The sequence below is a fragment of the Gadus macrocephalus genome, chromosome 23, assembly GCF_031168955.1.
Source record: "Gadus macrocephalus chromosome 23, ASM3116895v1".
NCBI classification, from domain to species: domain Eukaryota; kingdom Metazoa; phylum Chordata; class Actinopteri; order Gadiformes; family Gadidae; genus Gadus; species Gadus macrocephalus.
The window spans coordinates 19,548,387-19,575,378 of NC_082404.1; the positions used below are offsets into that span (position 1 = coordinate 19,548,387).

General features: G+C 55.1%; 1 protein-coding gene across 1 annotated transcript in view; it reads left to right on the forward strand.

Moving 5' to 3' along the window:
- ncoa2 (nuclear receptor coactivator 2) overlaps positions 1 to 26,992 on the forward strand; it is a 76,721-nt gene that overhangs the window by 14,946 nt on the left and 34,783 nt on the right. Inside the window, exons 2-6 of the mRNA XM_060045807.1 lie at positions 4,466 to 4,548; positions 14,194 to 14,301; positions 15,722 to 15,894; positions 19,653 to 19,756; positions 24,675 to 25,020. Coding sequence (XP_059901790.1) covers positions 14,213 to 14,301; positions 15,722 to 15,894; positions 19,653 to 19,756; positions 24,675 to 25,020 — 712 coding nt within the window. The 5' untranslated portion in view covers positions 4,466 to 4,548; positions 14,194 to 14,212. The remainder of the gene's footprint in view (positions 1 to 4,465; positions 4,549 to 14,193; positions 14,302 to 15,721; positions 15,895 to 19,652; positions 19,757 to 24,674; positions 25,021 to 26,992) is intronic.

The window sequence follows — 26,992 nt, forward strand, 5'->3', positions numbered from 1 at the left end:
CCTAAACCTCAGTTGTTGGTGCACGTGTGCGTGCATGTGTTGTTTTGTCCATGACGTCGCCATATACAGCACATTTTATCAGCGTCTCGTGTATTTTCCCTGTTATCGTAACAGCCAGTGACTATCTGATTAGCAGCTGTGGTGCACGTTGAATTAATCCATAATGCCGCAATGAATTGATAAAAACAATCGTGAGTTAGCATTTTGTCCCTGGATACAACATGAATGAATGGTCGTATATTTCTAAATGCATTAAAGTAAATGTGTACGGTAATTATAGCTTTAGGGTTCTTACTTGTTAACTGAGGTTAACCTGAAAGTGGCCTTTTCATTTCCTCTCACAGGTTTTCTGTAAATTGTTCTGGTTGTTACAGAGCATTTGACAAGAAGTTGGCCATCTGTCATCTAAAGTAAGGCCTTTCCAAGGGCGATAGCAGGCAGGTCCCTGTGTGACACGGGACACCTCACATGTGTAATTGTTTCAGGGCTCCCAAGATGGAACAAAGCCTATCGATTTTTATTGGTTAAAAGCAAGCTGGCAGCGGAGTGTTGGTGTGACCCCGGCTCGGAGCAGAAACACAGCCCGTGTGTTGTCATGAGGTTTGACCTCAGCCTTGGTACTTATTGAATCCAGAGGGTCATTAGTGGGCCATTCAGAAGGCAGTCGACAAGGCATCCACTGGTGGTTACCCCTCCTGTGACCTTGCCATTATAGTCAATTTCTACCACATGAAACATCCACCACGGTCCTTTTCCTCTTCCCTTCCCTCTCCTCTTCCTTCTCTCTGGCCCATTAGCCCCACGGCTCGTTAGCTTCGTTAGCCGAGCACGAGTGACAAAAGCTCTTCGCTGAGGGGTCCATCACAAGCTCCAGGAGAAAGTCTGGGATTACGGCCGAGCCCCCGGTCCCGGGCCCTCAGGAACCCCCCCACAGCCCCTCTGCTCAGCGACCCCGAGCACGTCTCCGGCTGAACAGTGCTGACGGGGGACAAGCCAGTTGTCCGGAGCCAGAAGCTCCTGAAAGAAACCCTCCCGAAAGGGGAATGACCACACACGGACAGGAGATCACACAGCGGGCCTCACAGAGCGCCGCCTCAGAGCGCCGCCTCAGAGCGTCCAGGGTTCTCCCCCAGCTGTCTGATGTGGTGGCCGGTTGGGGCTGTGCGGGGTGAGCCCCCAGAACAGGCGCTCACACGGCCGCCTGGGTTCATCCCCTGCTTTTCAGTCTCCCTTTGCTCCTTCTGGAGCCAGAATGAAACCCAACGAACTGGGTTTACCCGCGGCGACAGTTTAACTGCGTCCAACGGGTTTAGTGAGTGAGCGAAGGCTTCCCCGCCAGACTTGACCTCCCCCTAAACACCAACAGATGGACGGGATTGTGAGTGCATTAGGTGATGAGCTGTAGGCTACCTGAGGTCCTATACATTGCGGCCGTGAAGTTATGCATCCAGTAGTGGCCGTCATTCGTCTGGAGGGGAGAGATGTTTGACTCTACATATTTCTCTTAACTTAACATCTGAGGTTTCGGTTGCTCCCTGTACATGTTTCAATGTAGTCCACGTGAACGCGTTATTAGCGTTATTAGCTCAGCCGTTTGAAGGCTAGGCTGGCCCGCCGCTACGGCGGGCCAGCCTAGCCTTCAAACGGCTGAGCTCGATGGGAGAGTGCGGCAGCAGCCTGGCAGGGCTCTGTATGCTGCCTGTGTGCGTCTGTTTGAACTACACCAAGGTGTTACTTAACACTCTTGTGCCCGAGCCAATTAGAATAGCCCTTAAAGGCCAGGGAGAGGGAAGTCGAGGCCCCGCCCCCTTCCTGCAGAGCCCGCTGCTGCAACAACAGTCCTTCAGCCTGTGGGTTCTGCACACGGACCCGTGTGGGTGTGCACGATCGCACACAAACGCATAATTGTAGAGTAACGCAACACCCCCCCAACGCTCGTCTAGCGCCTCACTTTCGCCCCCGATCCGTTAAGGTCAGGAAGGCTTCTGACGAGGCCAGGCCTGGTTGAGAGGACGCCCGGCGTGGCCTCACGGAGACGGGCTGGGTGGAGGCGCTGCAGCCCGGGCCCACGTGCGGCTGACGCAGCACAACCACTGAGAGGGGGAGGAACACAGATCCTCACCCTTTACTGGATCCACAGAGCCCATGAGCAATGGGGCATAGTACTACGGTCGTCGTCTTCCTGTTGCTGTCATCGTTGTAATGTTTGGGTTTGGTCAACACAGAGGTGATTCGGCATATTCAATAATAAATGCTTGGTCATTGTTGTTGTTTTTTGGTGTGTGTGTGTCTGATTTTCAAATGAACCACAACGTGTGGAAAAAGAATGATTGTACAACTGCTGGTTAGTTGCCCCTCTGCCCGCCCCCTGTCACTCACTCCAGTGATCAGCCAATCAGGCAGGGCGGGGGCCAGGGCTGACATGGCCATCACGTGACGGAGCACTAATGCTCTGAGGAAATTCCTCCTGAGGATGAGAGGTGGGGAGGGGAGGGGTGGGGGGGGCGGGCTGGCGGCACAGTGTTAAGCGTATGCGGAGGTGGGGAAGGAAGGTGTAGCTGAGAAATGCAGGGATTATGAAATTGCACTTTATTGTAAATGGCAGCCGCTGAGCTAGCAAGCTTTAATGGCTCGGGTACATTTCACGCTCCTGCTGAGTGGCATTTTGAAAAGCACTTTCCAGGGGACGCTGGCCCTGGCTTTAGCCTCCCTGTCCTAGCCTAGCCTCCAGCTCCTAGCCTAGCCTCCGGCTCCTAGCCTGGCCTCCGGCTCCTAGCCTGGCCTCCGGCTCCTAGCCTGGCCTCCGGCGCCTAGCCTACCCTCTAGCTCCTAGCCTAGCCTCCAGCTCCTCAGATAGCCTCCAGCTCCTAGCCTAGCCTCTAGCTCCTAGCCTAGCCTCCAGCTCCTAGCCTAGCATCCAGCTAGCCTCCCCCGCGGGCCAGCTGTCCTGTCTGTGTTGTGGGTAGTGCGTGTGCGCTACGCGCTGCCCCCTGGTGGTGTGGGTTGTTGATCCACTCAGCGGGGGGGAAGGAGGGGGAGGCGCTCACCTTTTCTCCGGTGGCCCCCGGAGCACCCCCCCCCCCCCCCCCCCCCCCTGCTCGGGCCCATGACATCACAGTGGCACATTCCTCCAGCGCCCTGCATCCACTGGAGAGGAATCCCCAAAGGGGATTGCTTTGGGGGAGGGGGGGGGCTGTCCGTGGGGGGGGGGGAGGTCGGTCCGTGGGGGGGGGGAGGTCGGTCCGTGGGGGGGGGGGAGGTCGGTCCGTGGGGGGGGGTCTCTCTCCGTTAGCAGCCGGCTCCTCTTTCACGCAGCTGCTTTTTTTCCAACCTGTAAAAAAATAATGGAGGCATAAAGCAAAAACCTTTTCTTTCAAAGCTGTCAACGTTTTTTTCTTTTCTAACGGTGTCCTTATGGGGTCTACGAGCTGCGTTGTCTAATTATCTGAACCACAATATGATTTTTAATTTGAAATCCCCGTTTTTCCCCGACCCGTTAATTGCTCGTCATGATTAGCGGCGGTGTGGCGGTCCCCCTCTTTAATCAGGGCAGGAGGCCCCCGAGGAGTCCAGACTCAACCTGCCTCGCCCTCCTCCTCCTCCTCCTCCTCCTCCCATCCCCCTCCTCCTCCTCCCATCCTCCTCCTCCCATCCCCCTCCTCTCCTCCTCCTCCTCCTCGCCCTCCTCCTCCCATCCTCGCCCTCCTCCTCCTCCTCCTCCTCCTCCCCCTCCTATAGTCTCTGAGCGTGACCCGCGGGCCCAAACCAAACTTGAGCTTCTCATGGCATTGCGATTACGGCGTAATTTCTTCGGTTGGTTCATATTCTGATTTCGTCATGTGAACTGTTGGCCCCATATCTTTGGTTAGTGCTTCGTGCTATCAGTTAGGTGAAAGGTGACGCAGGCCTATGCACTAGATCAGAGAACCTATTTTCTCTTTCTTCCTTCGGCCCAGTGCTTGCTGTTGACTGAGCTTTACTTCAGGACTTTGCTTACGTAAGGTTAGCTGCAGTGTAACGATTCTTTATGCCTTGATATTTTACCAAACCATACCTAGACCGTTACGTTAAGGGAATGAATGTACACACTTTACGTTGGAGATTAGGACAGAAACCGCTTTATTACATGTGCTTCTTAATATTCGGCTAGCTGTCCTAGAACAGCGATGATTCATATCATATGGCTTTTTATTAAACAGCAGAGGGATGTACCTCAGTTTACTAAACATACGTTTGGAATTATGATTCAAGACATGCCCTGCCTCACAGAACACGGTACTAACCAGAAGGGACGAACTGAGTTGAGACGGCGTACACTGGTAAACTAGATTCAAGAACACCACTGGCACTGCTGTTTATTTGCCTTTGTTCCATTTGGTTCTGCTCCGTTTCTCCTACCTGTGAGCTGGTCTCTAACTGCTCGGCGCATGTCTTCTTCTCTCTTTCCCCCGTTGTTGTGGAGCAGGGAGCAGCAGGGGATGCACACAGATTTCCCAGCATTGCCGTCCTGCAGCAATGCCCTGAGGGACTTTATGGACTGAAGCCAAGGTGAGACTTGCATGCAGTGCCAGCACTCCCTCCCCCCCACCCCCTTGCGCCAGCGCCACCACCACAACAACAACATCCAGCATGGGGCAGGTCCCACTAAGCCAGGGAGACGTGCTCCTTCAGTCTCCACACACCTCCCCAGCGCTCCAGAAAACGGAAGCCAACACAGGCTAACGGCTGGATGTTTGAGAATCTCAGATGGAAGGTTTTCTCTATATTGACCTAGATGAGGTCTGCTAATTATTCTTGTAATGTGGCCCCAGTTTCCCTCATGGGATTAGGCTATGTTAACTCAACAATTTAACTGAACAACCTTACAATAACGGTCGGATTAGATAATGCATTTGCAATTGCAAATAACTAAATGTTATTTTATCCACGTATGCCTTTCCTCATTGAATGTGCTTGTTCAGCCCCCAGCTTCCTTTATCTTCCAGTTTGAATGTGGTTCAATGTTTGAACAGGGCCTGCAGGTTTAAAGTGCATTCTCTGTGGAGTTACTCTTGTCCACCTCTGTCCAAACTCAACAACACTTGGACCTTACATCCCTTTTCACTGTAAACTTGAGGTTTATTTCCACCCTTCTCGTTTTATCCATCTGAAACGTTTTTCCACTCTTATGTTTTTTAGGATTTTGTTTCTGGGATCGCCCCGGCCCTTTGATTGTGACGTTTGACCCAAGTGTTTGATTTGTGCTCATAGTAGCTTGTCCGAATGAGAACCCCGTCCCACGGTCCCCGTTGGACATGTGAAGGCAATCTGGGCCGCTCCACTGGGCTGGAGCCCGTCCGTCTGCGTTGTGGATGAGCTCTCCCAGTGTACCTGACATTAATACAATGGAACACACATTTAATCAGACAGAAGGTATTTATCTAAATGCGTCGGCCCGCTCCTCCACATAGACGTCTGAGGCTCCCCAGCGGCACCACGTCTGGCAAGACGAATGGGCGGCTGGATTGATGTGGAGAGCTGCTCATTTATACCAGTTAATAAAACCCTGCTCCTTGACTCTCCTTGTTCTCTCTCTTGCTGTGTGTCAAGCCCTCGCTCTGCCTTTCTCTGTCGGTGTCTCCTCGTCTGTGTGTCTGTCTCTCTCTGTCTGTCTCTCTCTGTCTCCCTTTGAGGGGTGGGGAGGCGCTGTCTGTCTCTCTCCGTCTGTCTCTCTCTGTCTGTCTCTCTCTGTCTCCCTTTGAAGGAGGTGGCGCTGTCTGTCTCTCTGTCTCCTTTGAGGGGTGGAGGTGGCGCTGTCTGTCTCTCTGTCTCCTTTGAGGGGTGGAGGTGGCGCTGTCTGTCTCTCTGTCTCCTTTGAGGGGTGGAGGTGGCGCTGTCTGTCTCTCTGTCTCCTTTGAGGGGTGGAGGTGGCGCTGTCTGTCTCTCTCCGTCTGTCTCTCTCTGTCTGTCTCTCTCTGTCTCCCTTTGAAGGAGGTGGCGCTGTCTGTCTCTCTGTCTCCTTTGAGGGGTGGAGGTGGCGCTGTCTGTCTCTCTGTCTCCTTTGAGGGGTGGAGGTGGCGCTGTCTGTCTCTCTGTCTCCTTTGAGGGGTGGAGGTGGCGCTGTCTGTCTCTCTGTCTCCTTTGAGGGGTGGAGGTGGCGCTGTCTGTCTCTCTGTCTCCTTTGAGGGGTGGAGGTGGCGCTGTCTGTCTCTCTCCACCCTTTGAAGGGTGGAGGTGCGCTGTCTGTCTCTCTGTCCCCTTTGAAGGGTGGAGGTGGCGCTGTCTGTCTCTCTGTCCCCTTTGAAGGGTGGAGGTGCGCTGTCTGTCTCTCTGTCTCCTTTGAGGGGTGGAGGTGGCGCTGTCTGTCTCTCTCCACCCTTTGAGGGGTGGAGGTGCGCTGTCTGTCTCTCTGTCCCCTTTGAAGGGTGGAGGTGCGCTGTCTGTCTCTCTGTCCCCTTTGAAGGGTGGAGGTGGCGCTGTCTGCACCTCCCTCACGGCCAACATGGCCTGGCGTTGCCCTTAGTGTGTTCATCATGCAGACGTGTCCTCCACTGCTTCCTGCAGCACACTGAGCCCACTGCCGGTGTTAAAGATTCATGAGCGTGATCAGCTTTCTGTAAAGCACTGGGGAGGGGGGGGGGGTCCTCTAGGTTTGCAGCCTGGCACTTTAAAGCCATTACCTTGCAGTGATTGTGGACGGACCGTGCGGAGGCAGGGTGTGACGGGGTACACCTGCCTTGTTGTAGGGGGTCAGGTGAGGGGGGCGGTGGGGAAACGAGCACCGGCAGGTCGTTGTTGGAGCCTGCTCACTCTCCCACCCCTGACCTGCTCTGGCTCTGTTTACGCCTCCGTCTGATGCACAGCACGCTGGGTGTCTCTCGCCCGCCCTCTCTCTCCCCCTCCCGCTGCGTTCCTCTTAATCCGAGCTGACATGACACTCCAGCCCGCTATCGAAACATCTGGATTCATGTTTATAGTGTGTCCAGGGAGCAATTCCATACATCCCCCCCACCCAACCTTCTGCATAAATTATAATAACCTCTTACACAATGAATGTTTTAATTGCACACATGTTTTATGCATACTTTGCGAAAGGCTCCATACCAGGGAACCTTTCAACAGATTTATGAAATGGGTTTTTGATGACGTGACAACAATATATGGGCCTAGTAGCTCTTTTATCCACCAGGACCCTGACACAAATGGGAACTAATTGTCACGTTGTCGTGTATTTTCTTTCTCCTACTGTTAATTATACATCACAATATTTTTTCTAATTGTCATTCTGCTCAGTGAGGCGTATCGTGTCTCTGCTCCCAGCGCACATCTCTCACCCACACAAGCTGTGGAAACAGAAGTGCGTCTCCAGACCTCAATGTTTGGCTTCTATCTAGTCCTCAGTCACCAATATTATAATGTGTGTGTGTGTGTCCCGTTCCCCCATCGGTTGGTTCCCTTGTGCTTCCAGCCCCCTGTCCTTCCCACAGACCTGGTTTCCTGTTCTGCCAGTGGGGGGTACTCAGTCCTCCTCCACGCCCAGGTTCTCCTCATCGTAGCGGGAACACATTCAGTCATGGGCGGCCGCTGGGGTCTCTACAGCACAGAGTGTGTCCGCGTGACGGAACCCCCTCAAACAAACATGATTACAGGCCCCCCCAACCCGCACACACGCCATCACCCCCCCGGCGTCCAGGCAGTGTGGCCGGGCTGGGATTAAGTGGTTGATTGGTTATTTAGTTGACTTGTGTTTCATAGAGAAGGAGTGGAACGGGTGATTCATGTTCCAGCGCTGCTCTTCAATAGCCCCCTATGGCATGGACAACATTGCCAATCTTTATTTATTTTGTGTGGGATGGAGCCGTTTAAGCATGAATAGAGTAAGCAGGGTATTTGTCAAGGCTTTTTAAGGATGCATTTGGTGGACTTTGATCCAGGCTATAGTATGAAATTCATGAATATATAAATACGGTAGATTTAACATGAACATAATCACATAAGCTGCCAGTGTTGCTGCGCAGCAGGCGATGCAGGATTGATGAGGCTCATTATTAATGTTATTAAGAACATCACCGTGTATATCCCAATGTATTGTTGTTGGAGAATGATATCATGCATTTTGTACAGAGAAAGGGCTCTAGAGAAGTGATTATCATACTGGGAGCTGGTCTGATCTGCTCAAAATAACAAGATATTTTAATGAGTATGCACATAATATGCATACACACAAAATTCATAGTATTGAGAAATATATATATAAATGCACAGACATGTCCAATTAGTGATGCATACCGATATCATGAGAGGACCAGCTCACCCCAGAGGGACTCAAACCCAGCCCGTCCTGGGTGTCTCTCCGTGGACCAGTGTCCTAATGCAGGACGTACAGGTCACAGCGGGCTGACGTACGACCGGTACTGAGAGAGAGAGCGGGGTGAAGCCTGCCCGGCCAGACTGTATGGCTCCAGCTCCTGCCTGGAGAACCTGCTCCTCTGTCACCTAAGATACCAGCGCACGCACAGCCAGCCAGCCGTGCATGCACAGCCAGCCAGCCGCACACGCACAGCCAGCCAGCCGCGCACGGCCGCAAGCACACATACCAACACACACCATCACCTCCCTTCAACTGCTGCTGAAAAAGGATTCTCAAAGTCAATAGATTTATTTTTGTGTCAACTTGTCGCTCTCTTGAAGTCCGTTCCGGTGAGTGGCTATGGCTCTGACGTTTGAAGGGGGCATAGGGGTTGTAACTGTTGGACTAATCTGTGTCCTGCCGCTGTCGCCGTCGGTTACTGACAAAGTCAAAACAATTACACAAATATGCCAGGGAGACCATGACACACGCAAAGACACACGTGTGTGGCTGCGCAATGCTCCCTCGGAATCAATCGCCTTGTATTTGGCGGAATGACACCGGGGAGAAAAGATACCCCACACACACACACACACACACACACACACACACACACACACACACACACACACACCTCCAACGTAAAGCCACAGCGTTCTGCTGAGGCTGGGTGTTGACACCCAGGCAGCAGAACGCCAGCGACCCATATTCAGCACTATGACGCAGGGGCCTGTAAACCGTCTGCCCCACGCGCTGGCCCACGGAGATCAACACACACGCACGCAGCCTGCGCCCTGTGTGTGTGTTTATTTGTATGTTGGAAGGTGTAATAGAGGGGAAAAGAAAGGATAGAGGTGATACCCTCCCTGATGAAAGCAGACACCTGAGTTCATAACTGGGGGTGGGGGGGAGGAAGGGGAGTAGTTAACAACTGTATGAAATCCAAGAGGCTGCTCCAGTTACTAAGAGTAGCCCCTCATCTCACATCCTCCACCTCGTTGCCATGGCGATTTATGGCTTTCTTCTTGGGCAATACTTTGTTTGTGTGTGTGTGTGTGCATTCATGAATTCAAATCCCCAGTGTCCTCGCATTTCATTAAGTACTATGAGTAGAATATATGCCCTTAAAATGATCAATATCTCAGGAGTGGTGACAAAGGAAAGAAAGAAGAAAGCATTCCGTCGCTCACCTCCGTCTCCAATAACCAGCACAATGACCCTCACTGCGACTGTTTCTGAGAGGTATTCTCCATCAGCACTGTGACCTATTTAAAGATAAACGTGACCATCAGACCTATACAACACGCATATTTCCCAGGCCTTTTTACGTTTTTGTTTTGTTTCCTCTCGTCCCAAGTGTTACTGCCTGGAGTGTAAAGCGTTTGTTTGTTGCGTGTGACATATACTTATCACCGCTTCTCTCTGCAGACCGTTTGGCCTGCTTTCATAACGCCTGCTGACAATATGGCAGCGCTGCTCCCAGTACCGATGTGTCCACAGCCGTCCTGGTCCTCTACGCTGAGGGGGGTCACACAGGGAGGGGGTCCCAGGGAGGGGGTCCCAGGGAGGGGGTCCCAGGGAGGGGGTCCCAGGGAGGGGGTCACAGGGAGGGGGTCACAGGGAAGTGATCACACAGGGAGGAGTTTTCAGCGACGTGTTACTCGACCGTGTCCGGTGTTTTGAACGCGAGGTGATCTTTTGAACGGGGGGGGGGGCTTCCAGAGTCTCCTTCCGGAGACCACTCTGGGGAACACTTGTAGAAGAGGAAGAAACACGCGTTCAGATGAAGATGATGCACTTATACATGGTGCAATGTGTTAAAACTAAATTGGGTTTCGTTTTCACCTTGGGTCGTACCTGTGTATCAGCGCGTGATCTTTTTCTTCTCATACTCACCACTCAAGTCTGGTTTTCTCTGCAACAGCAAAAAGAAGCAGCGCTACAGACTCTGGCTAAAATGCGCGGTCGACAGCAATGCGACGGGCCCATCCATCATCATGCGACCTATGCATGCGTGCCGTCGACAAGGCGTAGGGAGTGTCACGAGGCTCCAGAGCCGCGCGGGGACATCCTTGATGTGTCAGAAGGGAACATGGCCGCAAACAATGTCAGCCGTGGCCTTTTGCCGGGCCGCCGGTGCTCAAGCCTCGTCCATTAAGGCTCTCCTCTACTGTCGGCCGTGGGTAATGAACCCAACGACACCGCTGCCCCCCCCCCCCCCCCCCCCCCCCCCCAGGAGCACCAAGCCAACAGTGTTAGCCATGCTAACGTTGCAGATAAGCTAATTGCATAGATAGCTTAATAATGCATCCTAATGGAGGCACTTGGGCAAATTTCAGCGGCTAAGCTAATGTTAGGGGCTAAGCAAATAGGAGTGACACAGCTAGCCGTAGCAGCTAAGCTCACATATCGGTTAAGCTAATCAAGTGGTTAAGCTACGGCCCGGTGGTTGTTTTTGTGCAGCTCGTCAGTCCAGGACCAGGACCAGACCCGGACCACCCCCCCCCCTCTCTGCTGGGGTCCAGGTCCAGACTCCCCCCCCCCCCCGCTGGGGTCTGGACCCCCACCCCCCCCCCCACGGATGGTTTAGCTGTCTGCGTCGTTGTCATTGAGACGTGTGCGGCCAGGCTCCCTGTTCCCCCCCGCTCAATGGGCAATGACCACGGCGTTATTGCCGTGTCAAGGAGAGACAGGCAACCAATCACGGCCAGCCCCGGAGAGAACCGGCCTCAGCCTATCGGGGGGGCCCGGGATCTCCATGGTAACTTACGCTGGAAGGGAGACAGCCAATGGGGACTGAGTGCGGATTGCTTATGATTGTTTAATGGCCTTTTCCTCTTCTCATTAATAAGACCTGTAACCTCTGCCGCGGAGACTTGGTTCATTTTAGCTGCCAGCACCACTCTACGTACGCTAACCTATCAGTAGGGGAGGGGCCCCTCGCAGTAGGGGAGGGGCCCAGACGGAGAGACAGTCCTCCCAGCCCTCGCAGTAGGGGAGGGGCCCCTCGCAGTAGGGGAGGGGCCCAGACGGAGAGACAGTCCTCCCAGCCCTCGCAGTAGGGGAGGGGCCCCTCGCAGTAGGGGAGGGGCCCAGACGGAGAGACAGTCCTCCCAGCCCTCGCAGTAGGGGAGGGGCCCCTCGCAGTAGGGGAGGGGCCCCTCGCAGTAGGGGAGGGGCCCCATGCGTAAACACACTCTCACCAGCGGCCCTCCAGTAGATGCAGTTTGTCTGCTCTCTCCACCAGATGTTGTTTTTTATCCCACTAATAATCCATAAATTTGAACCAGCCAACAATGCCATCTGTTGTCAAGACCCCTTCTTATATCTGTCCAAGAACGGTGGCTGGGAGTCCCCCCTCCCTCCCCTCCTCTACCCAGTTGCCAGGCTTGGATTTCTGCCGTGCACAGCCCGTCCATTAGCTTAAAGTAGGCCAATACGACCCAACAGGGAGCCGCCCTGTTGTGCCTGCCGCTAGCCTCACCGCTAGCCCCGGCGCTAGCCCCGCCGCTAGCCTCACCGCTAGCCCCGCCGCTCAGCCTCACCGCAGGGCTCCCCAGCCGCGCTGGGGCCCGTACCCGTATACGGCTGTTATGTAACGGGCCGAGCTGCGCACACGGTGTGCTGCAGCCGTTTCCATGGTTAAGGGCCCGCAGTGTGTGTGTACCAACATGGCATGCCTTGTGAGCTCTTACTGGAAGTGTGTGTGCGCGAGTGTGTGTGCGTGTGCTCTTCTAGGGCCACATCTGTTTCGGTATCTTGTCCGTTTCTTCGTTTTGCCGGCAGACTTGCTCACATAGATATGGGTTCACCTCTTTGTGTCTGTCTCTGTCTCGGGGTCTCTCTCTCGGGGTCTCTCTCTCGGGCTCTCTCTCTCGGGGTCTCTGTCTCGGGGTCTCTGTCTCGGGGTCTCTCTCTCGGGGTCTCTCTCTCGGGGTCTCTCTCTCTGGGTCTCTGTCTCGGGGTCTCTGTCTCGGGGTCTCTGTCTCGGGGTCTCTGTCTCGGGGTCTCTCTCTCGGGGTCTCTCTCTCGGGGTCTCTCTCGGGGACTCTCTCGGGGTCTCTGTCTCGGGGTCTCTCTCTCTCGGGGTCTCTCTCTCTCGGGGTCTCTGTCTCGGGGTCTCTGTCTCGGGGTCTCTGTCTCGGGGTCTCTCTCTCGGGGTCTCTCTCTCGGGGTCTCTCTCTCTCGGGGTCACTCTCTCGGGGTCTCTGTCTCGGGGTCTCTCTCGGGGACTCTCTCGGGGTCTCTGTCTCGGGGTCTCTCTCTCTCGGGGTCTCTGTCTCGGGGTCTCTCTCTCTCGGGGTCTCTCTCTCTCGGGGTCTCTCTCTCGGGGTCTCTGTCTCGGGGTCTCTCTCTCTCTCTGTGTGTACCATGCTAACCTCATGGCAGGTACAGGCAACAAGCATTAACGTGCACACACTAATAAACCCAGGAGCGAGCGGCCGCTGCCCCCTCCCACCTGAGGTCCAGACGTGTGGATGAAGGCTGATGGCTGCTGGTTAAGGACACGCTGGGTGGTCTTCAAGGGTTGATCGCTCGGTTGTTTTAGAGCCACGGGTCTGCTGCTGACTAGCTGCCGGAGGCGGAGGGGTTTGAGCGGGGATAAAGAGACACGGAGTGTGGAGAATGTTCTGGAACTCATGAGCGCAGTGACAGAACGTCCTGTGTCTCTCTCCCGGGGACGGTTAGACTTTATAGTCGTCCTTAATCAGGGCACAATGCACTTTCCTTGTCCAGTGAATGATGTTTAATCCTGCACTAAAGGGAAGCCGTGCGTATCTGTGTGTTTGTGGACATGCGCGTCACGTGCGTCCGTCACACCGTGTTATCTATCGGGTTCGTCCACTTGGACCGCACCGGTGTCCACCGAGAAGATGGAGGGATCAATCCTGAACGGCCTTTCATTTATTTGTCTCCCCTTGTAGCTGGAGCAGAAAAAGAAAAAAAGGCTGCCTTTGTTGGAACCTTCCACTTCCAACAAAGCTTCTCTTAAGGCTCGCGCAAACACGTGTTGTGTGTGCAAATCCGCTCAGCTCTGGCTGCGACTTGGCCCCGGCCGCTGCTGCCGTAGCATCCGGGTATTCTCCTGTGTGAGAGCTCCTGCTTGCTCTCTCCGGGGGGAGAGCCTTGCCACCCGAGAGAGACGTGATTGAATCCGTCCCCCACCCCACTCTCCACCTGCTCCACCCTCACTCTATCCACCTCCCGTGTGTCAGTCTGAGGGCTGTGTGAAGACACAGCCTACAGACACATGTTGTCAAATGAGCCGGTTGAAAAACCTCACTTATAGAAACAAGGAAGCTGTTTACTATCCAATCCCACCTCGCTGCCAATTTACAGACTAAACGACCCTCAACCGGCCTGTTGCGGATGTCCTCTGAGCTCACCTCTCCCCTCTCTGTGCTGGTCTCCCTGAGCTCACCTCTCCCCTCTCTGTGCTGGTCTCCCCAGGCGCTGATATCCTCTGAGCTCACCTCTCCCCTCTCTGTGCTGGTCTCCCCAGGCGCTGATATCCTCTGAGCTCACCTCTCCCCTCTCTGTGCTGGTCTCCCCAGGCGCTGATATCCTCTGAGCTCACCTCTCCCCTCTCTGTGTGTGCTGGTCTCCCCAGGCGCTGATATCCTCTGAGCTCACCTCTCCCCTCTCTGTGCTGGTCTCCCCAGGCGCTGATATCCTCTGAGCTCACCTCTCCCCTCTCTGTGTGTGCTGGTCTCCCCAGGCGCTGGTGTCCTCTGAGCTCACCTCTCCCCTCTCTGTGCTGGTCTCCCCAGGCGCTGGTGTCCTCTGAGCTCACCTCTCCCCTCTGTGTGTGCTGGTCTCTCTGAGCTCATCTCTCCCCTCTCTCTCTGTGCTGGTCTCCCCAGGCGCTGGTGTGCAGTGAGGATGAGTGGTGTCGGTGAACACCCCTCTGACCCGTCCAGGGCAGAGTCCCGGAAACGTAAAGAATGTTCCACAGAGCTTCTGGGACCCAGGTAAGCCGAAGCCCCACGTCCACCAGCTGCTCTACCCCCCTGCTGCGTCCCCGGCCGGCCGCTACACCGGTGTCTTTGTATCGAGGAGAACATCTCTGTACCGCCTTGGGGTGAAACTGTTGGGCGATCGTCGATTAGTCTATTGATGGAAAATGTATCCATTCAAATTCAAATAATCGATTCATCATTTAAGTTATTGATCAGGTACAAGTTATAAAGATTTGCTGATTATTGTTCCAGGTCAATTTTAAATATTTGGTTCATGGATTTTTATAAATAGAATACTTGCTTGTCAGATAAGGCAAGCGCATTTAAGACATCACTTTGCATTTTGTTATTTACTAAATTGCTAAATGAATATATGGATCTTTATACATATTGATCTTTATGTATATGGATGCATTATAGTTATTACAAAAGTGTTTATAACTGCTGAAAGTGAGTCTGTCGTGCTCCCTAATGCAGTTGGATGTTCACTTCATTGTGCGTCATTCTTTTATTCCGGTGTGTGGATATCCTTCGTAAACGCACAGAAATAGCAATGTTGGAAGCAGAAACGCCACATTAAATTAATTTCTCACACTTCTTCAAGGTTGCCCCCTCCTCCAAACCATGTTTACTCAAATCGTCCCCATCCCAACGTAAATAAGGCCCACAGACATGACCCCAAGGAGGTTCAGACCTGCTGCATCAGGCCAGCCCTGTGCCAGCTCCCCGGGGGCCTTCAGTGCATTACTGGAGGGCCATGTGGCCCTAACATGCGTCCAAACAGAACCCAACACAACGCTGAGGTATGTTCAGGGCCGTGTGAAGCTGTATGGATGACCTGAGGTCCTCCACCCTGACCGGGAGAGCTGTCCTTCAGAACAAGGAGAGGTTTTCATTTTAGTTATCAATGCAGCAAGGTCCTGTTTCGTGGTTAGGGCAGCGCCGTGGTCTCTAGCTCCGTAGCTGCAGTTGGGTGAGCCGGCGACGTTGCAGACGTTTACTGGCGGTTGTTGCTTACGAAGGTGACAACCGTGCATAATGAAGCTCTGACCTGAATCGAGAAATGAAAATGTTACGCTTGCAACAGACTTCCAAACCCTCCTTGGAAAGTATAGTCTAATACAATGAGTGGGATTAAATTGGCTCGGAAAGGTCTCCCCACCGTACGGTACCGGGTTTGATTCCTGTGCCTGCCTGTAGGCATCATGAGTAACACGCAGATTCCCAGCTTCTAGGAGACAACCTTTGGATAAAAGCATCTGCGAAATGAAAGCAATAACGGTGCATGTGTGTGTGTGTGTGTGTGTGTGTGTGTGTGTGTGCATGAACATATAAGTTGATGCATGGTGCAGCCTCAGAGCCTGTAGAGCGACAGACCCTCCTTCCACGGGGCTTTATTAAATGTCCGTCTTTCCCCCCGCTGTCTCCACAGCCCCAAGCGGAGCAACGAGAAGCGCAACCGAGAGCACGAGAACAAGTACATCGAGGAGCTCGCAGAGCTCATCTTCGCCAACTTCAACGACATCGACAACTTCAACGTCAAGCCCGACAAATGTGCCATCCTGAAGGAGACGGTGAAGCAGATCAGACAAATCAAGGAGCAAGGTGTGTGTGTGTGTTTGTGTGTGTGAATGAAGTGTGTGTGTGTGTGTGTGTGTGAATGAAGTATACTTTGTGTGTGAATGAAGTGTAATTTGTGTGTGTGGTTGAGCTTGAATGAATTGTGTGCATGTGTGAAGGAAGTCCAATGTAGTGTGTGCGTGTGCACGCTTTTAGCCTCCCAAGGCCAGAACTCAAGGCCGTTGAAAAGATTGGGTGACCTTAACAGTGAAAAGGCATCACTGGGTTAGCTTTAGCATCGCTGGCCGTCTGAAGCCTTCCCATATTTAATGGCTCTGCCCCTCCAGGCTCTCCCAATCAGCCTAAAAGCCTCACTCAGTCCGAGCCACGGGGTAAAGCTTGGGGATATGGACTATGGACAGGTATTACAAAGATGATCACTGGGAATTGGACCCCCAGTTTCGATCAATGCTTCACAATATTTACCCATAAATGCAGACCCTATATTGAAATGTATGGAAAAAATTACTTGGCAAGGTGCCCAGTCTATAGTTTATTCAAATGAATGCATTCCAAACCTTTGTATTTCAACCCCTTGCTATATTTGTGCATTTTCTTTAGAATACAGAACAGTGTGTTTTTGATGTCAGGAAAGGATGATGTTATATTGAGAACACCGCTGTCGTTTCAAGTCGTTGTCTCGATGGGCATTTCCTTGAAGGTGCTGTTGGGAATACTGTTGGGAATACTGTTGGGAATACTGTTGGTGCTGCTCTAGGCTGTGCGGAGCCGCTGCTGTGTTTCTATCAGGGCGTTCATTTGTAGTTTAATTTTAGTTCAGTTAGTCCTTTAAAGTTGTAAATAAACATTAGCTCATCAGAAGAGTCGTCTGTCTACAGAGCTTTAGGTACACACACACACGCGCGCACACCAGTCATCGGGCTTACAGGCTTGGCTTTCTGTATCTTACTCCGCCAAAGAGGTTACGCAATGCTGAGCAATGATGATGTGAAAAAAAGAATCACACAGAAAACACTCTGGCTCTCGTCTGCGCTCTCGCTCTCGCTCTGCGCTCTCTCTCGCTCTGCGCTCTCTCTCTCGCTCTGCGCTCTCTCGCTCTCTCGTTCTGTCTCGCTCTCGCTCTGCGCTCCCTCCCTCGCTCTCCCTTCCTGTCCCCCCTCCCCTACGGCCCTTTCACGCGAGGCTTGAGAGTGGCGTCCCTTGGCCCGCCCCCCACTGAAGGCAGTGATTGATGTGTACGCCGACCGCTGAGAGCAGGGGTAAACACGCCGCTTCAATCTGATAGGCTCCCTCAGTGCTGTGCACCAGGAAAGGAGAGGAGGAATCAGCGAGGTTACGGACCCGGGCCAACAGAGATATGGCGCCCGGCGGCCTTGAAGCGCGGCTCCCCTCGGCCGGAGACGCAACTGCCGGCCGCGTGGAGCTGACGCGTACGACTCGGGGGAGGAGTTGTGTTCTTACAGGGGATACGCCAGCCGTTAAACCAGTCCTGTGTTCTCAGCTTGTTGTGGTTTCAGCAGATAGAGGGGGAGAGATTGGCAGAGAGAGAGTAATGGATAGTTACAGAGCTCATAAAGATACGGCAACAGCCAAGAATTTAGTGGCCATCCTTTACAATTATAACTGCAGGCCTGTGCCAGCTGCCATCTCCGGCAGAGCTGGTCCGTGATTGGCTGAGGCCACCGCTAGCCCCGGGTGTCGTTAAATAATGGAGGGCTTCGCTGATACGTTGATTATATTCCTTCTCGCAATGCGCTCGTTAGAAGATCAACAATAATACCCTGTCAGAAGAAGAAACACACAGAGTAACAAGCCTGTGGAAGATAATGGCGCTCGCTGGAAGAAGTATGTCAAGGAAGAGCAGGAAGTCTGCCGCCGCGTTGTCGGGGGCTGCGTTGGCATGATGCGGGGGTCTTTGGGACGGGGGGGAGGGAGGGAGCGACGGTGAGTGATGGGTCTATGGGCAGGGCAGCTGTGAGTGTGCTGGAGCCCGCTGGGCCAGCAGAGGGCCTGCTGATACACACATCATTAATGCTGAAGGAGATGAATGTGTATCGCTGGGAGTCGGGGGCTTAGTTAGCGCACCGCCGCGCGGCAGGGGAGGGGTACCCAGAGCTGCTTTTTCCCCCTTTCTTGTTGTTACAATAGATCTGCATCCAGAGGAAAGAAAACCCAAACGCACCAGGAAAGGAAGAGAGAATTCACCACATGGTCATTCCTTACCATGGCGCGCTGCGACAATCAAATGCATGTGCCCCCCCCTCCCCCTTTACCCCTCCCTCCACCATTCGCTCTCCAAAGCGCCCCCCCGACAGAACCCTCCCATTCCTCCTCTTGTTTCACCAGCGACTCTGAAAGTAGGGCAGCCTGCGTGCAGAACATAAGGCTCTGTGCACGGCCATTAACCCAATCACTCACAGGGAGCAATGCAGCTTAGTGCAGGTACAGGCTAGACCTGTGTGTGTGTGTGTGTGTGTGTGTGTGTGTGTGTGTGTGTGTGTGTGTGTGTGTGTGTGTGTGTGTGTGTGTGTGTGTGTGTGTGTGTGTGTGTGTGTGTGTGTGTGTGTGTGTGTGTGTGTGTGTGTGTCCCAGTCCCATATGGTCCATAGGGTAAACTAATAACCCATTAACCACAAATATAGACATTACCGTCAGTAATAAATTCGTAATTAAAGTCCATTTCTTCCTTCGATGCATGATGAGCGGTCCACATATCTGTGGCTGAGGTATCCAGGCTCATCTCCCCAGCTGTGAGCACGGCTGGATGAGGGGCAGAGTCAATTTATCTGAGCGGAAATTAGGACAGCGTCCTTTCGTGTTCGCTGGCCGTCATTAGGCACAGAACCGTTGTCTCCAGTGTTTGGAAGCAGCAGTTGTTCACCCAGAGGGATTGTGTGTGTGTGTGTTTGTGTGTGCCAGCGTGTGTTTATGGGGGGGGACGGGGACGTTCTCAGTCGTTCCATCGTGGAGATTCTTTTCACAGTGACATGTCGTCCGCCCGGCCCGTGTAGAACCAGTGTGGGCGGCTGCCGTGCACTTAGCCCACTCGTTGACCTCTGACCCCTCACTTGTTCAGGAAATGCCCCAGCTCGATCCCATGGCAACAGGATTCAGTAATGACCGCTAAGGTGTTGATGGATGAGTAGAGGAATGATGACTGGGAGCAGTTCTTCGGTTTGCGTGTGGATTTGGCACAATGGGTTTTAAAGAAATAGTTGAATCTTTAAATGAGAGGTTGCAATTGTGCGGGTTTGACCTCCGACCTCTGTGTGTTGTTGCCTCTGTTTACTCGAGTTAATGAGTACGCAGGTTGCTGCGTGCTCTTTCTTTCCGCCCTTTCTTTTCCGTGGTGATCCGCTCAAACTCTTTACAGCTCATTTCTAGCCTGACTGGTAGGACAGGGCAGCAAGCTGCTCACTGGGTAGGTGGGTAGATTCCACCAAGGCGCCTCCATGCTACGAACGCACCGCAACATGTAGCGGATAAGGGCGATGATTAAATAACACGTATTCTATCATGTTGTGTGGAATGTGGGGAAGCGTTCTGAAGCCCAGCAGCCTTGGTTTAGGGAAGCAACCGCAATCTAATCTAAAACCAAAACAGAAAGCAAGACCCAGCTTCCCGTTCTGCCGTGTGTGTGTGTGTGTGTGTGTGTGTGTGTGTGTGTGTGTGTGTGTGTGTGTGTGTGTGTGTGTGTGTGTGTGTGTGTGTGTGTGTGTGTGTGTGTGTGTGTGTGTGTGTGTGTGTGCGCTGACTCCTCCTCTCTCGTCCGTCCCTCTCAGAGAAGGCTGCGGCAGCCAATGAAGAGGAGGTGCAGAAGGCAGACGTCTCGTCAACGGGCCAGAGCGTGATCGACAAGGACGCCCTGGGCCCCATGATGCTGGAGGTGAGTCCCCCCCCCACTGGACCCCCCCATAGTCCCACCCCCTGGGCCCCATGATGCTGGAGGTGAGTCCCCCCCCCACTGGACCCCCTCATAGTCCCACCCCCTGGGCCCCATGATGCTGGAGGTGAGTCCCCCCCCCACTGGACCCCCCCATAGTCCCACCCCCTGGGTCCCATGATGCTGGAGGTGAGTCGTCCCCCCCCCCCCCCCCTGGGCCCCATGATGCTGGAGGTGAGTCGTCCCCCCCCCCCCCCCACTGGGCCTCATGATGCTGGAGGTGATCGCTGTGCTGTAGCCGGTGGGGGGGTCTGTGTCGTGTGTCGCTGACCGACACCCAGACCACCGCGGTGGTCTGGGTGTCAGTCAGCGGGCGAGCGGTGGCCTTGTGGTCCCGCGTCGGGCCGCCAGCGCGGTGGTCTGGGTGTCGGTCAGCGGGCGAGCGGTGGCCTTGTGGTCCCGCGTCGGGCCGCCAGCGCGGTGGTCTGGGTGTCGGTCAGCGGGCGAGCGGTGGCCTTGTGGTCCCGCGTCGGGCCGCCAGCGCGGTGGTCTGGGTGTCGGTCAGCGGGCGAGCGGTGGCCTTGTGGTCCCGCGTCGGGCCGCCAGCGCGGTGGTCTGGGTGTCGGTCAGCGGGCGAGCGGTGGCCTTGTGGTCCCGCGTCGGGCCGCCAGCGCGGTGGTCTGGGTGTCGGTCAGCGGGCGAGCGGTGGCCTTGTGGTCCCGCGTCGGGCCGCCAGCGCGGTGGTCTGGGTGTCAGTCAGCGGGCGAGCGGTGGCCTTGTGGTCCCGCGTCGGGCCGCCAGCGCGGTGGTCTGGGTGTCAGTCAGCGGGCGAGCGGTGGCCTTGTGGTCCCGCGTCGGGCCGCCAGCGCGCCGCTCCTTGTGGAAGAGGAAGCCGGGCGGTGAGGATGAATCGGCCCATTGAGCAGCTCTCCCTCCCCCTCCTCTCACCCGTTCTCCCGCCGCTACCGTCCTCTCTCTTGTTCGCCCGTCAGTTCTGTCCTGTCATGGAATATTTATAGCTTTGAGGGTCTGGCGTCACAAAATCGACACGCTAAATATAGCCTGGCCCGCACGCTTCCCTCAGTCAGCACGCCTGAAAACATGCAGGTCCACCCCCACCCGGCCCCCACCCCTCCTTGGACTCCCCCCCACCCCCCCCAACCCCAACAACCCCCCCCCCCCCCGACCCAACAGGTTTTCTGCAGCATAATCGATTCAGTCTCTGCTACTGCGTCTTCTTGGGTTCTATTTTGACACAACATTCTCGATGTGTCTGGAATGTGGCCATTAACAGCAGACTTCAGCAAAAGAGATGCAGTATCAGTTTAACAGCCCGTGGGTTTAACTTCCACATCGCACTCAAGGACACGTTTTGCTTTTAACGTGACGGCTTAGGGCCAAGAAGCGTGGAAGAAAAACCTGAAGGTCGGGCCAACATCACAAAAGATGTTGTGCCGTACCGATGTACCATGACCCTCCTCTCAGGGCCGCGCACTGGACCCTTTGATGGGTGGTCCGCTTCCCCAAGTCCCACTGCCCACTGGTTGGTCAGCGGTGGTTAGCTGGTTAGCTCCGGTCTGGTTAGCCCCGGCCTGGTTCGCCCCGGTCTGGTTAGCCCCGGCCTGGTTAGCCCCGGCCTGGTTAGCTCCGGCCTGGTTAGCCCCGGCCTGGTTAGCCCCGGCCTGGTTAGCTCCGGCCTGGTTAGCTCCGGCCTGGTTAGCCCCGGCCTGGTTAGCCCCGGCCTGGTTAGCCCCGGCCTGGTTAGCTCCGGCCTGGTTAGCTCCGGCCTGGTTAGCCCCGGCCTGGTTAGCTCCGGCCTGGTTAGCCCCGGCCTGGTTAGCTCCGGCCTGGTTAGCCCCGGCCTGGTTAGCCCCGGCCTGGTTAGCTCCGGCCTGGTTAGCCCCGGCCTGGTTAGCCCCGGCCTGGTTAGCTCCGGCCTGGTTAGCCCCGGCCTGGTTAGCCCCGGCCTGGTTAGCCCCGGCCTGGTTAGCCCCGGCCTGGTTAGCCCCGGCCTGGTTAGCCCCGGCCTGGTTAGCCCCGGCCTGGTTAGCCCCGGCCTGGTTAGCCCCGGCCTGGTTAGCTCCGGCCTCTGCTGATCTGCGTTGGTCACATGAGCGCCACCACATGCCTGTTGAATGCCTGGCATGCTGTTAGAGTACTAGTCTGTGGGTGTAATGCAGTCCGCGGCCACCGGGGGTGTCACTGCTGTGAACCGTGGGAGCTGCGGAAGTCTCGCCACCCCGTGCCCTGCACATCAAACCTCGGCCCGGCTCCACCAGGAAGTGTCCTGTTACTAATTAGGTTCTGGAGCACTGGGAGCCAATCAGAGGTGTGGATTCCCTTCCCTGGGCTGCGTCTTGTTGGTGCCTCTGGGGGTAATCTCTCCTCCACTAATCCCCCGTGAGGGATCCCATGGCGCCCGGTTGGCACCGGGCGGGGGGGATTCCGCCAGGGGACCCCGTCACCACTCATCAGAGGCCCCTCCCCTTTGTGCTGGAGGACTGTCTCCCAGGGGGCCTGCTGGTCTGGAACCAGTGCAGCCGCACACAGTCCTCTCTCCCCCACTGCCCCACTCCCGTGTGCCCCCTCTGGTGACCTAGGGGTTATTATTTCAGCCAGCTCCCAGGCGCCCAGTGCAGAGAAGGGGCACCAGAAGAGAGGTAAAGGACGAAGTGTGGACGGAGAAAGCCTTTAAGGTGCTTGGATTCAGGTAACTTAATATCAGCTGTTGCAGCCCAGAAATATGTTCCCGCCCTGCGGTCTGCATATATGCTTCTGTGTGAAAACCAAACACTATGGAAGCCAGTAATACCCGTAGCGACACAAAACCGAAAAACTCCAAAACCAACAGTGAAAACAAACAGACCAGGGCAGGCTGGGACACACACACACACACACGCGCGCACACACAGACACAGTAAAGTATCTTCTGTGCATACATTCGTACGGCTCCTCTCCCCATCACTTTGCGCTCCTCACTGCTAACGGCTCTGTGTGGTTCATAAAGTCGACGGCGCCTCCCTTGACTCCGGCTGCTGCTGTGTCTATGGAAGGCTATCCACACGTCGCACGCTTCTGCTCGTCTGACTGGGTGTGCAGGCGCTCGCCCGCGATGCCAAGTGAGGTTTGAGTGTCTATATATTTAATCAGGGCATTGTAGATCAGAAAGTATTGGCTCACGCTGTTATGCAAGCAGCGTCTGGAGGAAGCCGTGGTTTGGCAGAGTGGCTGTTTGCTCTGGTTCTGTTTGCCCTACTTGTCCGGTACGGGGCCTTCTCCCTACCAGAGGGAGCGTACACTTGCACAACCAATGCAGCCTGTCGCAATGGGTCCAGGCTGGTGTTGCAGAGAGAAAACGATGCAAGTATTTTTCCCCGAAGGTCTGTCTGGCTTATTCTGGTTGTTGAGGCCGTGGCAGTTCATCTGAAACCCGAATCTGCTCCAGTCTGTGTGTGTTCTGCTCGTCTGTACTTTAATATCTAGCGGTACGTGATTGATTTTGTGCGCTGCGCGGTGGAGGAATAACGCACGTCTGATTATTCAGCCAGATCCTTTCACCGACTTAATGCCGCTACACGCAGAGTACAGATTTAATTGTCTCTCGAGACCCCCGTTGACAAGGAGAAGTTAATGTGCCCACCATCATCATTAAGACAGACGAAAAGACCACGAGCGCCTTGAACACGGCAACGTTCTGGTTTGAGCCGTTGTCAAAACAAAAGCATTTGAACTCTCCACAAGCCGCACCTCGAGGCGACACATCGGCCCGGCAGGAGTCCCGCTGATCTCCCAGGTGTGTGCGGCTGTTCCTCCTGATTCCAGCCAGCGTGTGGCCTTGGATCTGTAACTCAGCCTCTGATTCCCCCCTCGCTCTGCAGCGAGCAGATGTGCGCGAGGAGGCGTGTCATTGGTTGAGAGCGCAGGGTCTCTCCTGACACCCGCCCCTGCTCAGCTTCACAGGCAGCCAGAGCTGCTGCGCCCGGGGCTCTGGGTGATTCCATGGCCTAATTGACACCATCTTGCATCTAATGGCTAACCTGGGGCTGTGTTTTTTCCCTTTCAATTAGACACCTCGGCCCCCCCCCCCTCTAGCCTCTGAACAGATAGCATCTGCAGCAGCGCTGGGTTAGCCTGTGTTGAGGAAGTGCCCCTGTTCTTTTAGTTTTATTGGGGGCGGGGGGGGGGGGGGGGGGGGGGTATTAATAGATGTTAGACTTAACATTCTACTGCTGAACTAGTGTTAATTATTATTATTTTTAAGTCTTCTGCTGTAATACAGACTGCAGGTCAGATAAATGTCTGCAACTTTGTCGGGTCAAAAGTTTGTAAGATGAACTAAGAGCTATGTTGGACTGTTGTTTTAATGCAGCTCTTATTTTCTTATATTTCTTAACATTTAAGTTGGCTGGTTAATGTTCACCCTCAATACCCTTCTGCTCTTGGTTCGATCCCTGGTTTGCTTCAACCTGGAGAAGAGACCCCTTTCCTAATTTGTTGGCAGCCGTTTCCCTCCACAAACATGGACCATCCTCGCTCTGCCAGTTTCACAACCATTTTGAAACTCATTCAGTCAGCAGGAGGTTAATTATAACATTTTGAGAAATCATGATATTTGCATATATGGCTTTCCGCTTCCTGAACAATTTACCGAAAACGGAATGAATAACAATCAAACAATCTCTAGAGTGGGGTTCCCCTGAAGGATTGACCGATGCAAGACAAACCATGAGTGAAAGTAGCCCACGCCGTGACCAGTACCCAGACCAGTACCCAGACCAGTACCCAGACCAGTACCCAGACCAGTACCCAGACCAGTACCCTGACCGGTTCCCAGACCGGTTCCCAGACCGGTTCCCAGTCTCTAGAACCAGAATGATCCAGAGGCTGCTGACCCCATTAACCGTCTCTCCTCTGCCCTCAGGCGCTGGACGGCTTCTTCTTCGTGGTGAACATGGAGGGCAACATCGTGTTTGTGTCGGAGAACGTGACGCAGTACCTGCACTACAACCAGGAGGAGCTGATGAACACCAGCGTGTACAGCGTGCTGCACGTGGGCGACCACGCAGAGTTCATCAAGAACCTGCTGCCCAAGTCCCTCGGTAAGCTCCCAACAGGTCACAGCGGGGGGAGGGGTCTCTGGTCCCCTGGCCGGGCTCTCAGGGGAACAGCCAGGGGGGGGTCTCTGGTCCCCTGGCCGGGCTCTCAGGGGGGGGTCTCTGGTCCCCTGGCCGGGCTCTCAGGGGAACAGCCAGGGGGGGGTCTCTGGAGTATGATGCGTGGATGACCCGGTGGGTTCTGCTGAGCGGGGGTCTGACGTCACTCTAGGGGGGGGTTACTTTCGTTGCATGATGAGGGTTGTGGAATAAAAAGGGGGTTGGGAGATTGATGAGAGATGAACCACAAACGGTTTATTTGTCTTAATATAAAGGTTGGGTTTGTTTCGTTTTAATTGTTTAAATCCCAATCCCCAACTTGATGTCTCTTCACTCCCACAGTGTTGGGACAAGGATGATGTATATATGATCATAAACTGCTCAAAAAAATAAAGGGAAACACTTAAACAACACAATGTAACTCCAAGTCAATCACACTTCTGTGAAATCAAACTGTCCACTTAGGAAGCAGCACTGATTGACAATCAATGTCACATGCTGTTGTGCAACTGGAATAGACAACAGCCTAACCCCACCCTAACCCCACCCTAACCCCCCCCACCACAGCCCACCCCACCACACCCTAACCCCACCCCACCCCATCACAGCCTAACCCCCCCCCACACCCCACCCTAACCCCACCCACCACAGCCCACCCCTCCCTAACCCCACCCACCACAGCCCACCCCTCCCTAACCCCACCCACCACAGCCCACCCCTCCCTAACCCCACCCACCACAGCCCACCCCTCCCTAACCCCACCCACCACAGCCCACCCCTCCCTAACCCCACCCACCACAGCCCACCCCTCCCTAACCCCACCCACCACAGCCCACCCCTCCCTAACCCCACCCACCACAGCCCACCCCTCCCTAACCCCACCCACCACAGCCCACCCCTCCCTAACCCCACCCACCACAGCCCACCCTCCCTAACCCCACCCACCACAGCACACCCCTCCCTAACCCCACCCCACCCCACCCCACCCCTCCCTAACCCCACCCACCACAGCCCACCCCACCCCACCCCACCCTAACCCCACCTACCACAGCCCACCCCTCCCTAACCCCACCCACCACAGCCCACCCCTCCCTAACCCCACCCACCACAGCCCACCCCTCCCTAACCCCACCCACCACAGCCCACCCCCTCCCTAACCCCACCCACCACAGCCCACCCCTCCCTAACCCCACCCACCACAGCCCACCCCTCCCTAACCCCACCCACCACAGCACACCCCTCCCTAACCCCACCCCACCCCACCCCACCCCTCCCTAACCCCACCCACCACAGCCCACCCCACCCCACCCCACCCTAACCCCACCTACCACAGCCCACCCCTCCCTAACCCCACCACCACAGCCCACCCCTCCCTAACCCCACCCACCACAGCCCACCCCTCCCTAACCCCACCCACCACAGCCCACCCCTCCCTAACCCCACCCCACCCCACCCCACCCCACCCTAACCCCACCCCACCCCACCCCACCCTAACCCCACCCCACCCTAACCCCCCCCACCACACCCCTCCCTAACCCTAACCCCCCACACCCCACCCTAACCCCCCCCACCACAGCCCACCCCTCCCTAACCCCACCCTAACCCCACCCTAACCCCCCCCCACCACACCCCACCCCACCCTAACCCCACCCCACCCCACCAGACGACAGCCCCCCCCCCGGGCTCCATAACGGGGGTCCTCGCTGTCCTGCGGGGCTCATACAGGCCGCTCTTTTTGTCAATGGTTCTTTTTCCTTCCCTGACGACTGAAACTTATTAAGCTCTAATGTCCCCCCCACGCCCCCCCCCCCCCTCCCTGTTTTAAGCTAATTAACTCCTTTAGGATCCTCTCCCCAGTCAGCCCCCCCCCACAGCGTCACGTCGCTCGCCCTTCTCTGTTGCTTGGTTCTCTCTCTCTCTCTCTCTCTCTCTCTCTCTCTCTCTCTCTCTCTCTCTCTCTCTCTCTCTCTCTCTCTTCTCCAACTGACTCCCATCTTCCTGTTCTCTCTCTCGTTTCGTCCTCTGCGCGTTCTCTCAATCCGCTGACCTTATTTCCAATATAGATCATCTCGCCGTCTTCGCTCCT